The 18,536-nt window shown below is 41.7% G+C and overlaps 1 protein-coding gene across 1 annotated transcript; it reads left to right on the forward strand.

Annotated features, from left to right (window-relative positions):
• Window positions 1-811: 811 nt before the first annotated feature.
• Window positions 812-2,741, forward strand: LOC130742400 (uncharacterized; the record flags this gene model as incomplete). The annotated part of the gene is made up of 1 exon (XM_057594501.1): window positions 812-2,741. A coding segment is annotated over exon 1 (1,920 nt), but the record flags the coding sequence as incomplete, so codon positions are not given.
• Between the last annotated feature and the right edge of the window lie 15,795 nt (window positions 2,742-18,536).

Here is an 18,536-nt window from a genome sequence, read left to right on the forward strand (position 1 = left end):
TGTTTAATTAGCCAAATTCAATTGTTCAAGGTAATTTTGTTGCTAGCATTCCAATTTATTTTCTTCTTTCTGTTTGTTCTTGAATTCTTCTTTAGTCTCTAAATATTTGGAGTCCTTTCCATTTCTGTGGTGATTTGTCTTGTCTTCTTTTGTTTCATATTCTAAAGTCTATTCTAATCTGTGTGACTCTACACAAATTTGGTGGCATAATTCTTTGTGTGTCTTAACTTTGATTTACTCAAGAGATTGTGAGAATTTTTTGAGTGGAAAAAGGCAAGAGTGCACATCATAGAAAAGCCAATTTGAGGGAAACACGAGAGAAGTGAGGTAAACACTAACATTTGTTTGTTCTACTTGAATCTTTTCATTTGTCAAAGATGTCAGGAGAAGAGGAGGAGCAACCAGCAGTGCGACTCTCGACCATCGAAATGCGGGCTCTTACACAACATCTGGAAAACTTAATGAGGAGGCATACTGAAGAGATCCACGAAAGGCTGGATCAAATGGAGAACCGGAACAATAGTGACAGTGAAGGCGGGAGGCCACGACGAATTCATGAAAATCCTAGACCTGCTCGGATTGAAGGAGTCAAATTCCAAATTCCTCCTTTTAAGGGAAAGAGTGATCCAGAGGCATACTTGGAGTGGGAACTCAAAATAGAGCATGTCTTTGCTTGCAACAACTATGAGGAGGACCAAAAGGTGAAACTTGCAGCTGCTCACTTTTCAGACTATGCTCTTGTTTGGTGGAATAAGTTTGCAAAAGAGAGATTGAGAAATGAGGAGCCAGCGGTGGAAACATGGGCTGAAATGAAACGAATCATGAGGAAAAGATATGTCCCTTCAAGCCATGCTAGGGATGTAAAATTTAAACTTCAAAAACTTACCCAAGGCAGCAAGAGTGTTGAGGAGTATTACAAAGAACTTGAGGTGCTTATGTTGCAAGCCAATCTTGAGGAGGATGAAGAGGTAACCATGATTCGATTTATTAATGGTCTATCTAATGATGTTAGAGATATTGTAGAACTTCAGGAATATGTAGACATGGAAGAATTGCTGCACAAGGCCACTAAAGTTGAGCAACAACTCAAAAGGAAAGGGCTTGCAAGGAAGAGTTCTACCAATTCCAATTCATCTTGGAGAGGCAGAATGAAGAATGAAGGGCCGAGCACCCTTAGCAAACCAGCCACCAAACCACAAGCTTCAGCTTCTTCAAAACCTCTTGAACAACCATCCAAAAAGAGCAAAGAGGTCAAGTGCTTCAAATGCCAAGGTATGGGACATTATGCTTATGAATGTGCCTCCAAAAAGACCATGATTCTTAAGGATGATGGAGACTACACCAGTGAGTCCGAAGGAGAACAAAGTGAAGAAGAAGAGGAGGCAGCCATGAATGGTGAACTGTTGATGATCCGAAGAATGCTTGGTAGCCAACAAAAGCCAAAGAAAGAAAGCCAAAGAGAGAATATCTTTCACACAAGATGTTCTGTCAATGGGCAGATTTGCTTGATGATTGTTGATGGCGGAAGCTGTACTAATGTGGCTAGCGAAAGAATGGTGGAGAAGCTGAACCTGGTCACAAAACCACATCCTTGGCCATACAAACTTCAATGGCTCAGCCACTATGGAGAAATACAAGTAAGTAAGCAAGTTGAAGTTGACTTTTCCATTGGCAAATACAGGGATAAGGTTCTTTGTGATGTTGTTCCCATGGAGGCTAGTCACATACTGCTGGGAAGACCGTGGCAATATGACACCAACTCTGATCATAATGGAAGCACCAACAAGATCTCATTCCAACATAATGGCCAGAAAATTACGCTCAAACCTTTGAGCCCTAGGGAGGTGCGTGAGGATCAAAAGAAAATGAGAGAAAAGATTGAACAAGAGAGAAAAGAAAAGAGTGAGACACTTGAGAGAAAGCAAAAAGAAAAGAGTGAAACACTTGAGAGAGAGCAAAAAGAAAAGAGTGAAATACTTGAGAGAAAAGAAATTTGTTTGATCAAAAAGAGAGAGGTGAAAAGGATGATAGCTTCAAAACAGATCCTATACTTGATGTTTTGCAAAAATCAGATTTTGAACACTAACACTTTTGAAAATTTTGAGCTGCCTTCTAGTGTTAAATCTCTTTTGCAGGATTATGAGGATGTGTTTCCAACAAGTGTTCCAAGTGGTCTACCACCACTGAGAGGAATTGAGCATCAAATTGATCTCATTCCGGGAGCTTCTTTGCCTAATAGGCCAGCATACAGAAGCAACCCACAAGAAACCACTGAAATTCAAAGACAAGTGGAAGAACTCTTGAACAAAGGGTGGGTAAGAAATAGCATGAGTCCTTGTGCTGTACCGGTGATTTTGGTACCAAAGAAAGATGGGACTTGGAGAATGTGCTCTGATTGTAGAGCCTTGAATAACATCACCATTAAGTATAGGCACCCTATTCCTAGACTTGATGATTTGCTTGATGAATTGCATGGAGCATGTTATTTTTCTAAAATTGATTTGAAAAGTGGTTACAATCAGATAAGGATTAAAGAAGGGGATGAATGGAAAACTGCTTTCAAAACTAAATATGGTTTGTATGAATGGTTGGTTATGCCTTTTGGTTTAACTAATGCACCTAGTACTTTTATGAGACTAATGAACCATGTTTTGAGGGAATTCATTGGGAAATTTGTGGTTGTGTACTTTGATGATATTTTGGTCTATAGCACTACTCTTGAGCTGCATGTTGAGCACTTAAGATCCGTCTTGAGTATGCTTAGAAAGGAACAATTGTTTGCCAATCTTGAGAAATGCACTTTTTGCACTGACCATGTTGTGTTTCTTGGTTTTGTTGTGAGTTCGAAAGGAGTGCAGGTTGATGAGGAAAAGATCAAAGCCATTCAAGAGTGGCCCACTCCTAAATCCGTGGGTGATGTAAGAAGTTTTCATGGCTTGGCCAGTTTCTACAGGAGGTTTGTAAAGGACTTTAGTACCTTGGCAGCACCCCTAAATGAAGTGGTGAAAAAGAATGTGGGTTTTCATTGGGGAAAGAATCAAGAAGAGGCCTTTGCTGCCCTAAAGCATAAGCTTACCCATGCACCTATACTTGCTTTACCTAACTTTGCTAAATCTTTTGAACTTGAATGTGATGCTTCAAATGTAGGTATTGGTGCTGTGTTGCTTCAAGAAGGCCACCCAATTGCTTATTTTAGTGAAAAGTTAAGCGGAGCTGCCCTTAACTATTCTACTTATGATAAGGAATTGTATGCTTTGGTGAGAGCTTTGAAGACTTGGCAGCATTATCTTTTGCCCAAGGAATTCGTGATTCATAGTGATCATGAGTCGCTGAAATACTTGAAGGGGCAAGGTAAGTTGAACAAAAGGCATGCCAAATGGGTTGAATTTTTGGAACAATTTCCCTATGTCATAAAACACAAAAAAGGGAAAAGTAACATTGTGGCTGATGCTTTATCCAGGAGACACGTGTTGCTTTCCATGTTAGAGACTAAATTGCTAGGACTTGAACATGTGAAAGAAATGTATGAAAAAGATGATAACTTTGCTGAAATTTTTGTGGCTTGTGAGAAAGTTTCTCAAAATGGATTTTATAGGCACAATGGATTTTTATTTAAGGAAAACAGGTTGTGTGTGCCTAAAAGTTCCATTAGAGAACTGCTTGTTAAAGAATCCCATGCTGGGGGATTAATGGGTCATTTTGGAGTCCAAAAGACTCTAGAAACTTTACAGGAACATTTCTATTGGCCCAAAATGAAACATGATGTGATCAAGTTTTGTGAACATTGCATTGTTTGCAAGAAGGCTAAGTCTAAGGTGATGCCACATGGTTTGTATACTTCTTTGCCAATCCCTGAATACCCTTGGGTTGACTTGTCTATGGACTTTGTTTTAGGCCTCCCTAGAACAAAGAATGGTAAGGATTCCATTTTTGTGGTTGTTGATAGGTTTTCAAAAATGGCTCACTTTATTCCTTGCAGGAAAGCTGATGATGCTTGTCACGTTGCTGATTTGTTCTTTAAAGAAGTTGTAAGACTTCATGGGATGCCTAGAAGCATAGTTAGTGATAGGGACACCAAGTTCCTAAGTCACTTCTGGAGGACTTTATGGGGGAAGTTAGGCACCAAACTTTTGTTCTCTACCACTTGCCACCCACAAACTGATGGGCAAACTGAGGTGGTTAATAGGACCCTAGGCACCTTGCTTAGGACTGTCCTTAAGGCCAATTTAAAGGCTTGGGAGGCGTGTTTGCCTCATGTTGAATTTGCTTACAATAGGGCTGTCCATAGCACTACCAATTGCTCTCCATTTGAAGTAGTGTATGGATTTAACCCTTTGACTCCTCTTGATTTGTTGCCTATGCCTAACATTTCTGTTTTCAAGCACAAGGAAGGACAGGGCAAAGCTGAATATGTCAAGAAGATGCATGAGCGTGTGAAGGCTCAAATTGAGAGAAAGAATGAGAGTTATGCTAGGCAAGCTAACAAGGGAAGAAAGGAGGTGGTGTTCCAACCCGGAGATTGGGTTTGGGTGCACATGAGGAAGGAAAGGTTTCCAGAACAAAGGAAATCCAAACTCCAACCTAGAGGGGATGGACCTTTTCAAGTGCTTGAGAGAATCAATAACAATGCCTACAAAATAGAGCTTCCAGGTGAGTATAACATCAGCTCAACCTTTAATGTCTCTGATTTATCTCTCTTTGATGCAGATGGCGGAGAATTTGATTTGAGGTCAAATCCTTTTCAAGAGGGAGGGAATGATGAGGACAAGGACAAGGACAAGGGTCATGGAGCACTAAAAGGACTTGGAGGACCAATGACAAGGGCTAGAGCTAAAAAGGCCAAAGAGACTCTTCAGCAAGTAGTGGCAACCATTCTTGAAGACAAAGTGGTAGAAGAGATGGAACCAAAAATCATGATGATCATTCAGGCCCAAGAAGAAGAGCCAGCCCACGCATAGGGGCTGCCATGTGATGTTCTGTTTTATTTTATTTCAATAAAAATGCAAAGGACCAATTGAATAAGTTGGATCCAAATGCATTATGTTGCTGAATTTTATTTTAGTGTGTTTAATCCACTTCAAGTGGTGTGTGTTTGCATGTGGCGCATGAAGGGCTTAAAGGGAGGGATCCATTCCTTTCTTAAAACTCTTTGAATGTGTTTGAATTTCAATAAGTTCTGAATGGAGGAGTTACATCAGCAAAGTCAAAGGATTGAAGAGCTTTCAAAGCCAAGAATGGAGTTACAAAGAAAGGGAAATTAAGTTCATAAAGAGCATTGAATGCTATATTCCCTGGTCAGAATAACAATCAAGAAAGGGAGTTACATGAAGCAATCAGCCACTAAAAACACGTTCAGGGCTGAAGCATATCACTATCTTCCTCTTTTAATTTGTAACTCCTAGCCTAGGATTCTTCTAGAGAAATTACACCTCATCATTTTTTTGTAACTAGGCTGAATTTCCTTCTTCTTTATAAGGACCACTCCTTCAATGTAATAGACAGATTATGAATGAATTAGTATTTTCTTTTCTGAGTGATTCAGATTTGTGAGAGTGATTCTCATAGTTCTTGAGTGATTCAAGAATTAGGCTTATCAAGGGTTTGTCACCACCTTTGTGTGAAGTCTTCATCTTCCATTTCACTAAAACTTCCCCTCTTTTCTGTCCATTTCCCTTCCATCACGAAATTCTTCTTCTTCTTTTTCACAATTCAGAGTTCTCATCATCCAAGATCAATCCTAGACGATCCATTGCAGCCCTTGCATCAACTTGGGGCGTATCATTGCTTATGTCATAATTAATGTTAATGACAATGATTAATTGGGACTCTAGAAGAGCTACCAAATCTGTAGATTTGCTAAAGAAAGAATCTGAGATAAAATGGTTGATAATGAAAATTTTGTCTAGCCTTATCAATTGAGTATCTAAAGGCTGAGGTATTTATGTACCAATGGACTTATATTGCAAATGTATTATGTAAGACCTGGATTTACAGAGCAAGTTTAATTTCCGACTCACGTGTAGAATCAGTGTAAGCGTGACAGGAGTTTGATGTTTGGGAAAGATTAATGAAGACGAAAGTTCAGGAATTGCTTGAGGAATGTTGCGTAGTTGTTTTAGGAGTTAGTGCGAGTCGTCTGCACACCTGCCTTATGGCGAGAGTGTCCAGAATAGGCTAATTTCGCTTTTAAAGCAACGTTTGAGTGAGATTTCAAATCCTTGGGAAAATAAAATGTTCTCTTTATTTTTCCTTCGACCAGTGTTTCATTTCGGAACCCTGGACTATACGCACGATAGTATTCACTTCTCGGAAGTCCGACGATGCTAATTTCTTTGCTTCAAAACCCTAAATTCAATCACTGAATGAAGACTTTTTCTATTTGGAGCTTTTAACGAAGTTTCCGTCCGCGATGCCAGATTTGTTTCGATGTTTCCAATCTTTCTTCAGAACGAAGTTTTGTCGTCTGACCTTCACAGCAAAAAGTAGTTTTTCAGGACAGATTAACTTACACCGCTTTTGGGATTTTAGAGATCGTTTTTCCCTAATTATAGAGATTTGTTTTGAGTTCTGGAAATCTGTCGCCAGAATCTCTCTTAGAATTCATCGATGAATGTGCTGCAAAAATCGGAATCGCGAAATTTTCATTTTCCCGCGATTTCACCTTCCTATAAATAGTAAAAAAATCAAAATATCTCCCATTATTCCCATTGTTGGCCGCGAGTTAGGCCTGTGACGCCCTGAGCTGAGAAGGGCGAGGATTGATCGCCTTTTATGTGGAGGGATGCACCACACCCGAACAAGAGGTATTCCGAGACTGTGTAGGGATGGACTATACAGTTGAGGAGGGCATATATGATTTGATTGTACTACCCATTACAACAAGTTGCAACTTCTTTTCGGGAGCCCAACTGATAAGAACTCCATGGTTAAGTGTGCTTGCCTTGGAGCAATATCGTGATGGGTGACCTCCTGGGAAGTTTTCCCGGGAAATGCGCGAGTGAGGACAAAGCGCACTGAAAAGACTCGTGTTGTTACCATGAGGCCAGTCGTCAAGTCAGGATGTTACAATTGGTATCAGAGCCGACCTCTCCCAGTACGGTGTGGTTCGAGGACGAACCAAGCGGAAGTTGGTGGGCCTGTGACGCCCTGCGCTGAGAAGGGCGAGGATTGATCGCCTTCTATGTGGAAGGACGCACCACACCCGAACAAGAGGTATTCCGAGACTGTGTAGGGATGGACTATACAGTTGAGGAGGGCATATATGATTTGATTGTACTACCCATAACAACAAGTTGCAACTTCTTTTCGGGAGCCCAACTGATAAGAACTCCATGGTTAAGTGTGCTTGCCTTGGAGCAATATCGTGATGGGTGACCTCCTGGGAAGTTTTCCCGGGAAGTGCGCGAGTGAGGACAAAGCGCACTGAAAAGACTCGTGTTGTTACCGTGAGGCCAGTCGTCAAGTCAGGATGTTACATATTAAAAGGAATCTATATTGACAAATCATGTCCATTGTGTACTCTATTGATTGTAAGGTCATTAAATGTAAATAAAGATCCTTTTAGACCTTGAGAAAAGAATAAAGAATTACTTGGTCCTGAAGTACCATATTTTAGTGCTATCAGAGCATTAATGTATCTTGCTAGTCATACTCGACTTGATATATCATTTTCTATTAACTTATTAGCAAGATATAGTTCTTCACCTACACAAAGACATTAGAATGGAATAAAACAAGTCTTTCGTTATCTTAAAGGCACAATGGATATGCGTTTATTTTTCCCCTATATGTACAAGCTTGACCTAATTGGTTATGCAGATGCTGGATATTTGTCTAAATATCTCAAACAGGTTACTTGTTTACATGTGGAGGAACAACCATTTCATGGAGATCTGTGAAACAAACTATGATAGCCACATCAGCTAACCATGCAGGAATATAAGCATTACATGAGGCAAGACGAGAATACGTTTGGCTGAGATTCGTGATTCAATGCGTACTTGATATTGGTGATTTGTCCTCTGGAAAGATGCCGCCAACAACTATATATGAAGATAATACTACATGCACTGCTCAATCAAAAGAAGGATACATCAAGGGAGATGAGACAAAGCAAATATCACCGAAGCTCTTCTTCACTCATGATCTACAAAAGAACGGTGACATAGACATCCAACAAATTTGTTCAAGTGATAATTTAGCAGACTTATTTACGAAGGCTCTTCCAACTACAACATTTGAAAAGCTTGTGCAGAATATGTGAGTTCGTCGGCTCAAAGATCTCAATTGAAATGTATTGTACTCTTTTTTCCTTAACCGTGTTTTTTTCCCATGGGGTTTTTCATGGTAAGGTTTTTAATGAGGCAATGTACAAAGACAGTGTAACACCCCGATTTCCAGGTGTCACTTTAGTAACTAAAAATAAACTTTACGCGGAAAACAGGTAATTTTTTTTTCTCGTTTGATTTCCTTTTAATTAAAGCGATAGAAGATAAAGACATAACCCAGCAACTAACTAACCAATGTACAAACATATATACATGTACAGCCTTAGCTGCACTCCCACGTCATGCGCACTCGCAGTGACTCCAAAGTAGTATGCCCGTAGGCAAATATATACAGATCCAGAAGTGTGAGTGAGAAAGTTATAATTACAATCCACTAGGAGAAAGTCGGCCTCAAAATGGCCTAGGCAAAGACCCCTATGGTCCGACTGACTCACTGTGATCCCTCAGTAAGAGAACCACACAAAAAGTCATGCGTCAGGAACCTACCCTGTCCCAAAAGCAAAACGAATCAGAGCTCTACACAAAATATGACGCCTGCCTAAACCTACCCTCCCAGTACCGCTCAAAGCTCCTCCTCCTCCTCCTCCTCGTCGCTCCCGACGTAGTAGTCGACATCAGAGTCAGAGTCCAAGTCCACAGCGAACTGAAGTTGGCAAGCTGAAGCTCAGCTCCATGCGTCGTAAATCTCCCTTCGTTAGACGTCCACGCTCGTCAGTCCGGTCCTCCATGACCCTTCCCCGGTACGTCGCCCGATGACCCACAAGATAGATCACCCAAGCGGTGGGGGCATATCGGTCAACCAGCTCAAACCTGATCCCCCCCGAGGGAGAGACCATCGAAACCCAATCCACCGTCGACATCTGGCAGCAGGCCGACCGCCCAAACACAAACATGAAACCAAAGCCAAGGCGCTAGGGTCAACTCACGGAATAGAGTAGATATACAAACAACATGTGATTGGGGTATAGATATATATGTTTATATATATATATATATATATATATTAATAATCCTAGCATGTTATTGGCTCTAACAATGCATCAATAATTCAAACAGCATACAATTCCCGTCAGAATGAATGTATGCATGAAATGCAATTCAATATGATCCGGATAGTGGTTTGGGATGGGCACCGTCGAGTCAGTCCTAACACCGGCCTAGTGTTTTACCATTTCCGCTCGGGTGTCACTTACAAATCCATGCATAGTCGGTTCAGCCCGCTATGCCGAAGATACATCTATGTGTTCTTCGATTCGTGAAGCATTCTCGTTCTTCACTAGTGAAGCATTCCCGTTCTTCACTATTGATGAAGCATTCCCGTTCTTCATCGAATGATGCATTGGTGAAGCATTCCTGTTCTTCACCATCGGTGAAGCATTCCCGTTCTTCACCGAATGATGCATGATGCAATATGGTTAGCCAAACATCGAATCGTCCTCACAACACAAGCGTTTAGCTTAAAACCCAATTTCAAAACCCAATTTCAAAACCCAAGAGTTTAGTGTCGGTCAATACAACACAACTCCAACAACAAGAGTACTAGAGTACTCGGTGACTTTCAATCATCACTGTAGCTCACCTCAGTGGCTTTCCCCAATTCCCAGTAACTTCAAGACTTGACGACTTTTCCCCGTCTTTCGCAATCATTTTCCCCTTTAGGTTCCCTATATTTATTCGTTAATAAAAACGTTTCGAATTGGATTAGTCAAGTTATGAGTTTATTTCTCGAAGTCTAAGTTCTCTAAGGTCTTTAGTTTTTGAAATTCTATTCATTCTAAGTTTGCCAAAATCCCACCAAATGTAACCCCCGGGGAAAGTCTAAGTATATAAACGATAGCTAAGTCTCAAACCTTGAGTTTGGACTTGCCTAGGGTTGTTCATCCAACCCGAAAAAAAACAAAAGGAATCAGTTTAGTGATTCTTCGCTCCGAAGTCGCGTCAAAACGCACAATTCAATACAACATCAATATCATAAGTTATGAAAACAATCATAACAATAAATCATCATCATAAACAATATCAAAATCATACATAAGTCGAATTTATCGACGCCTATCATGCAATCTTATCTAATATGTAAGTTGCCCTAACCTCGAGCTGCTCCAGTCTCGTGGTTTAAATTCCCTTCACACGATTGCTCTGAAAAACCCAAAGTTCCTTCAACTGAACCTCGGAGAAAAACAAAGCAGAAATCCAAACAAAATCGATTAGCTCGATCACAATACAGCTAATTAACGATAGACAAAGCATCGAAGCTTCAGAATACAACAATCAGGTACGAAAAGACAAGTTTTCGAAAACGAAAAACTTCCCCCCCTTGAAATAGCTCTCGGCCATAAAGAGAAAAGAGCTCCGGCTCTTTTTCTTCGATCTAATATGTTTACAAGGTAGTTTTAGGGTAAAACTAAGGCAAAGAAACTGTCAGAAATTTTTTCGGACGATCGGATCGAAATATGGCTGTTCAGGGGCGTTTTGGTCCAAAATAAAAGCTCAAAACCTCAAAGTTATCACTTCGGAAAAAAAAATTGACAGCGATGATCCTAACGACATTTGTAACAACTAATTCTAAAGGCACGAAGTCGAATTGTGACTTTTCGACATTAAAGTTTCGAAATGTGCGCAAAAAGGGTTTTGAATCAGTTTTTCAGATCCTTGACAACTCGATCCAAATCGGCGATTACCGGCGAAGGTTCTAGGCTCTTGGGCACGTACAGAAGATACCCCAACAGAGAAATCAGGAAAAACGGACAGTTTTACGAAAAGCTCGAAACTTTGAGCACAGAAACAGCTAAAGAAACGCAGTAGAAACAGTGATCAGAGGTAAGAATCAAGCTAGTTACCTCGATACCTTGAAGTAGGAACGAACTGCGCGAAGATCAGTCAAGTTTCGGCGAAAATCTCCTCTCCCTTTTCTCTCCTCAATCCGCGACCCCAAATGGAAGAAAATGAAGATATTTTGAATTTTTTTACTATTTATAGGCAGGTGAAATCGCGGGAAAATGAAAATTTTGCGATATAATAGAGCTGTGCATTCTACTACTTCTTACTCTCCGTTTGAAGTTGTGTATGGCTTTAACCCTTTGACTCCATTGGATATCTTACCTTTACCTACTAATGAATTTGCTAATTTTGATGGAAACAAAAAGGCAGATTTTGTCAGGGAGTTGCATGCCAAGGTTAGAGCAAACATTGAGAAAAGGAATGAGCAGTATGCAAATCAAGCTAATAAGGGGCGTGTTCGCATTACTTTTGAACCCGGAGATTGGGTTTGGGTTCATATGAGGAAAGAAAGATTTCCAACTCAAAGAAAATCCAAATTGCACCCAAGGGGAGATGGACCTTTCCAAGTATTAGAAAAGATCAATGACAACGCCTACAAGCTGGATTTGCCAAATGAATATGGAACTATAAGTTCTACTTTTAATGTGGCTGATCTATCTTTGTTTGATGTAGGTGATGGGTTTGATTCGAGGACGAATCCTTTCGAAGAGGGAGGGAATGATGAGGATCGGTCCAGCCCAGACAAAGACCCTTTGCAGGAAATAGGAGGTCCAATGACAAGGTCCAAGACCAAAAGAATGAAGCAAGCTTTGCAAGGACTGATTTTGGAGCTCAAGGGAAAAGAAGATCAGAATAAATTAGAAGCAACTCCAAAGTGGGTCAATTTCCTTGAACTCAAGAATGATGATGACTTGGACCCAACTTGAAGGCATAATTTCCAAGAACCCAATCTGCATGTTCAAGATGCACTCATGGACATTAATATTTAGTAAATAAGTCAATTTTAGTTATTTTCTTGAATTTTCGTATTTAATATAGGGGTGAATTTTCTGATGACATTTTGTATTCCCCCTAGTTGGTTTTTAGTGTCTTTTATGAGCCATTGACTCATCTTTAGGAATAGTGGGCTTTTACTCAAGTTTCCAATGCTAGTGGAGCTATAAATCTCTAGTGGAGTCTATTAAATGTTAGTGGGAGCATTATTACTTATTGGAAAGAGTAGCATCCCACTTAGCCTATAAATAGGGACTCAATGTATGGAACAAAGCAGTTTTTGAATCTGAATGATATTGAGTTTTCTCATATTGTGAGAGCTTCCCATTTGTTCTTGGGTTAAGAACTAAACTTGATAACTTTGGTTCTACCGGCAGGTCGCGGTTAGGGTCAAGTTCCCCTTTTATCTTTGATAACTTTGGTTCTACCGGCAGGTGTAAGGCCCGAGTTTTTAAGTTCATGCTAAGTGAATAAACTTCTTATTCACGATTAGGGTTGATGTAATGTGAAGGGAAACCTGAACGAAAGTTTATTAGATGAAATATATTTATGAAGGAGAAAGTTCAGGAAAAGTTCAAGGATTTCATTATGATCGTTAAAAGTTATAGCACGAACGTTTTACGCTTAAACCTAGGTCAGAAACCCTAGTATATAGCTAATTTTCACTTTTAGGCACGCTAGCAGTTAATTCCAAAAATCTTCAGAGAAATGTTAGAACTTCTCTTTTTCCATATATCACAATCGTTTCGAGGCGAAACTCTAGGATCTACGAACGTCCGATTCCAATCATCGGAAGTTTGCCGAAACCGAATCCCTGGTATTTCAAAACCCTAGAATCACCCGACTTCGGGGACTTTATCTATTCAGAGCTTCAAATGAATATTCTACACGCGTACACCCATTTCTCTTGATGATTTCAATCTTTCTTCCGAAGGAAGTTTTCTATTCCGACATTCGAGGCAAAAAGCAACTTATCGGGTAAAATAGTTTTACACCGACTTTGCACCGACTTTGCATTAGTTGCCAAAAATACAAGGAGACATCTTCTTAGCTTAGGAATTCCTTTGCCAAAACCTATCTTAGAATTCATGGAGAATGATGCCGGAAAAATCTGATTCGCGAAACTTTCATTTTCCCGCGAATTACCATTTTCTATATATAGCAAGAAAGGTGAGAAAAATTACAAGAACTCCTCCATTTTCTCTCCAAGGCCGCGAGCTCCATAGAAGGAAGAGGAAGAAGAGCTTTTCTTCAAACCTTGCTTGATCGTCGATCAATCAGTTGCTGCTTCAAGGTTTCGAGGTATGGTCGCTAATCCTTACCTCTGATCGCTTTTTCCATAGCTTTTCTGTAGAGTTTTCTGAGTGGATAGTTTATGGGTTTTTGCAAAACTATCCTGAATCTTTCATTTCTGATTCTAAACCTCTTCTATATGTGCCCAAGATCACTTCTGCCGGATTAGATTTTCCGTTATGTCGCCGGAATTCCGCCGGAATCAATTCTAGCCTAAAATACCCATTTATGTAGTTTTTGAGTAAAGTTCCAACCTTTAGGCTGTAAACTATCGCCTTAGCTTAGTGCTAGTAGGATTAGTTGTCATAAACGTCGTTGGTGACGTCCCTGCAAAATTTTATTTTTGGGATTTCAGTTTTGAAAATCCTAAGTTAAAAATCATGACCAAAATACCCCTGCGACAGTTTTTGATCCGATAATTTTTCCGAGTTCAGAATACCCTTAGTTACGGCTTATGAAAGCATAGGAACCAAGTTTGATCGAAGAAAAATCGAGCCCCTTAATTGTGAAAAGTGGCCGAGCCTATTAGAGGGGGAGGAAGAAATTTCCTTTTCCGAAAACTTGTCTTTTCGCGCTAGATTATCGTACCTTAGAGTATAGATTACTTCGAGTAACCTTAGTAAGTATCGATAGCTTAGTTTTCGATAGATTCTTATAGTATTCTGTGATTTTGTTGTAAAGGTGCTTTCGAGGATTTCCCCGAGGACCAACACTTTGAGTGCGAGGAAGCACTAGATTGTGTGTGATTGAAAATGTTTTCTGAGGCTTCGGCTGACAATGTAGATGATTCATCTACTGAATGTTTTTGAAGATTGACTTACATGCTATGTGCTATGTGGGTAATCTAGGATGTGTGGTGCATGCTTTATATGCTAAGTGCTAAGTGTTTATGATGCGATTTATTGATACATGACATGTTGTTGATTGTGATGATTTAAATATGCTTTACACTGGAAATCTGAGATTCTGAATGGTGAGAATAGCGGGCAGGTCATGCCGATTTTATTTTGAGAGTTTTGAGAAAGTTTGATAGGACGAACGAGGTTCGGGCCTTGATTTTGTTTAGTGGATCGAGACATCCTCTGGAAGCGACTTGGGATTGGGAGATCCTGCAAATGTATAAGACTTGCGATAAGACAAAATGGAATCTATTTTATAAAGAAAACTCATAAGACCTTAAATAACCTCTAAATCTTTAAGTAATGATAACAACCTCGAAGGAAGGCATTGGAAGTGAAATCTTAATTTTTGGAAAACGAGGAGTGTCGTCGGATCCAAGTGTGGAGTATGTTGTCGTTGTGCTGTTGGAGCAGCGTTTGATGTTGTGCTGTTGGAGCAGCGTTTATTGTTGTGCTGTTGGAGCAGCGTGTGTTATTGTGCTGTTGGAGCAGCGTGTGTTGTGGTGCTGTTGGAGCAGCTATGTGTCGTTATGAAGTGTGTCTTTTGGTCGCAGAATCGACTTTACCTTAGGGTAAGCTTTTAGAGACTTTAACTTCCCTAGAACACGTGGCGACGTGTCGAGTGAGGTCGGAGACGTTGTTTGACTAATCATTTTGCATACATGCAACATTAATGAGGTATTAACACAGGACGTACTCTGGACCTCGTCGGTTTCCAAAATGGTCATAAGACCCGGAATGCCGTGAAAGAGCGTTTGTAGACGTCTCTTGTAGCAGACCGAAATGGCAGACCTACGGGTTTACTGCTGATCTGACTACCCCTGTTGGAGTAAGAGACATCACGGGCCGAAATGGCACCACCGTGGCTGGTGAAGGGCTGATCCGATGATGTCCATCCGTTCCGGATTGCATATTGGTTGACTGGGTTAACCTGCATACATATCACGCAACATGCATACTGACTTAGTTGATGAGTGTGGTTGCTATTTGATAAACTTACTTGGAACATGCTAATTGTTATTATTGTCGTTATGATTTTGTGGAACATGCAACCCTAGGAATGATATCTCTAGTTATAAGCCTAAGTGGTTATCTATTAATTGTACCTATTGGGTTTATTATCTACATAGTTCTTTAGAGTTGACCCTCGCGTCTTCTGTGTGTGTTTTGGCGGACAACGCCTTTTGTCAGATGAATATTGCGGACTGGTACACCATGGTCCACCCTTCGGGGGGGATTAGGTATGAGATGATCGATCAGGACGACCCCGGGTCGTGGGTGGTTGACCCCGCGAGCCACCGAGCGACGTATTCGGGGCGTATCATGGAGGATCACGTGGACAGTGGAGGACTCTTGAGGTCAGGAGTGTTGAGGCGATGCTCTATCAGCTTCAACTTGCCACCGGGCGTTCACTGCGGACCAGGATTCGGAGGAGCACCGCCGCCACCGTCATCTTCAGAGGAGGAGGATCCCTCAGAGGAGATTCCAGTGGGAGTGCCTTCGGCAGGGTCTAGTGCACCCTCTGTTGCGATCATTGATGATCAGGGTACGGGCCCTAAGCCCGTGAGTCCAGACGACGATCATGCTAGCGCATAGTTTTGAGTGTTGGTATGAGCTCCTCGAGTTAGGATTAGTGTAGGAGTAGAGTTTTAGCTCTGACAGTCTTGCTTCATTTGTTACTTAGGGGACAGGGTAGATCCGCCTATAGCTTTTTGTGTGGTTTCCTTACGGGAATCACAGAGAGTTGGTTGGACTTAGGAGGTCTTATTTTCAGGCCATTGGGTCAGCTGATTCTCAGTTTTGAGGGATGGTGTTGCGGGCACTTCACCCTTTTCATTTGGTTTGTATATATTGCCTACGGGCGTCGCACTTTTCTTTCCGTCACTGGAGGTTACTCGTGACGAGGTTGTTACTTACAGCGGGGGCTGTTTATATATTGTATATTAATTCTATTGCTTTTCGCTTTTGGGTTTTATTTAATTCAGTCTTGTCTTAGTTATTATCGAAAAAAAAATATTTCACGTTTTTCCGCATTAAGTTTTACTTTTGGTTACTAAAGTGACGCCACCGAAATCGGGGTGTTACATTGTGGTATCAGAGCACGGTCGAGTCTTTCGGGAGTTGTTGGGGAATAGGTCTTCTGTGCTAGGTTGTGTGACTCTGCAAAGAGTGAAAATTGATTGTATGCAAGCGATTTTTCGCTTAAAAATTGATTGAAGTTATTGCTTACTCATATTGTATAGTGATGCTAGATGCTATCCTATGATAAGTACTGACTGTTTGCTTCCTTTAACAGAATATGGTGAATACTAACCAGCTAGCTGAGATGATGGCCACTATGGCCCAAGCGGTAACAGCGCAGGCCCAAGCGGTAACAGCACAGGCAAATGATAATGCCATGAGGCGTGCTACTGAAGAAGCACGTGAAGAGCATCAACGTCAGAGAGAGATAACTCTGGACCAGAACAAAGGCCTCAATGACTTCAGGAGGCAAAACCCACCAAAGTTCTCTGGTGGTACTGATCCAGACGCAGCGGATCTCTGGATCCAGGAAATCGAGAAGATTTTCGGTGCTCTGCAAACTGTTGAGGGTGCCAAGGTGGGCATGGCGACTTATCTTCTGCTAGGAGATGCTGAATACTGGTGGAAGGGCACCAGGGGAATCATGGAAGCCAACCATGAAGAGATCCACTGGAACTCGTTCCGGACCGCGTTCTTGGAAAAGTATTTTCCGACAAGTGCCCGGGATGAGAGGGAGGCGCAGTTTTTGACACTCCGTCAGGGAGGTATGTCTGTACCGGAATTTGCTTCGAAGCAGGAGTCTTTGGCGAAGCATTTCCAATTCTTTAATGATCATGTTGACGAGCGCTACATGTGCAAGCGCTTCGTGAATGGACTGAGGCCGGATATTGAGGACTCAGTGAGGCCACTCGGAATCATGCGATTCCAATCAGTGGTGGAGAAAGCCACTGAAGTGGAGCTGATGAAGAACCGGAGGTTGAACCGGGCTGGAACTGGAGGGCCGATGAGGTCGGGCTCTCAGAATAATCAGAACAAGGGAAGGTTTCAGAACAGGAGGCCGTATCAGCGTCCTGCTGGTAGAGGGTTTGCATCAGGATCTTACCGGCCCATGGTGGGTGCTGCTGGAGGTTCTGGAGGTCAGACTCAGAACAGGGAACTGACGTGCTTCAAGTGTGGGAAGCCGGGGCAATTTGCTCGTGCTTGTCCCGACACGAGGCCTCAATGCTTCAATTGCAACAAGTTGGGGCATACTGCTGCTCAGTGCAGGGCACCAAAGGCGGAGCCAACCGTCAACACTGCTCAAGGAAAGCGTCCTGCTGCAAAGGCGAGAGTCTACACCATGGATGGTGAAGATGCTGAGGGGGTAGATGGACTGATTAGAGGCGACTGCGGGATTGACGGTAATCTTCTATCCGTACTTTTTGATTCCGGAGCAACGCATTCTTTTATCTCTAGAGATTGTGCAATCAGATTAAGACTTCCTATTACTGCTTTGAGCTTCGATCTGATAGTTGCTACTCCTGCCAAGACTCTACTTGCTAATTCAGCATGCATGTATTGTCCGATAACATACAACAATAGGATCTACCATGCTAACCTAGTATGCCTAACTCTTAAGAACCTAGATGTTATCCTAGGAATGGATTGGTTGTCCCGCTGTCATTGTCTTTTGGACTGCAACCGAAAGAGAGTGGTATTCCCTGATTCGGATCTTTCCGAGTATCTATCTGCCAATCACATCAGCGTCGCTTTGAACGAGGGATCTCAGGAGTATTCTGTTTTGCTAAGCTTGGAGAGCAAAGGGAACCCAGAAGTTGGCAGTATTCTAGTGGTGAAAGAATTCACGGATGTTTTTCCTGGCGATGTACCTGGTTTGCCGCCTGTGCGCGACATTGAGTTTGCTATAGACATCGTACCGGGAACAGGGCCGATTTCGATTGCACCATATCGTATGGCACCTGCGGAGCTAGTGGAATTGAAGTCCCAACTCGAAGATCTTCTGTCGAAGGGATTCATACGACCAAGCGTTTCACCTTATTGGTGAAGAAGAAGGACGGGAAGTCGAGATTATGTGTCGATTACCGACAATTGAACAAGGTAACCGTCAAGAATAGGTATCCGTTACCTAGAATTGATGATTTGATGGATCAACTACGAGGAGCTACAATATTCTCGAAGATCGACCTGAAGTCGGGTTATCATCAAATCAGGGTCAAGACCGAGGATATCCAGAAGACGGCATTCAGAACCCGTTATGGAC

Source organism: Lotus japonicus, chromosome 3 (assembly GCF_012489685.1).
Source record: "Lotus japonicus ecotype B-129 chromosome 3, LjGifu_v1.2".
Classification (NCBI taxonomy): Eukaryota; Viridiplantae; Streptophyta; class Magnoliopsida; order Fabales; family Fabaceae; genus Lotus; species Lotus japonicus.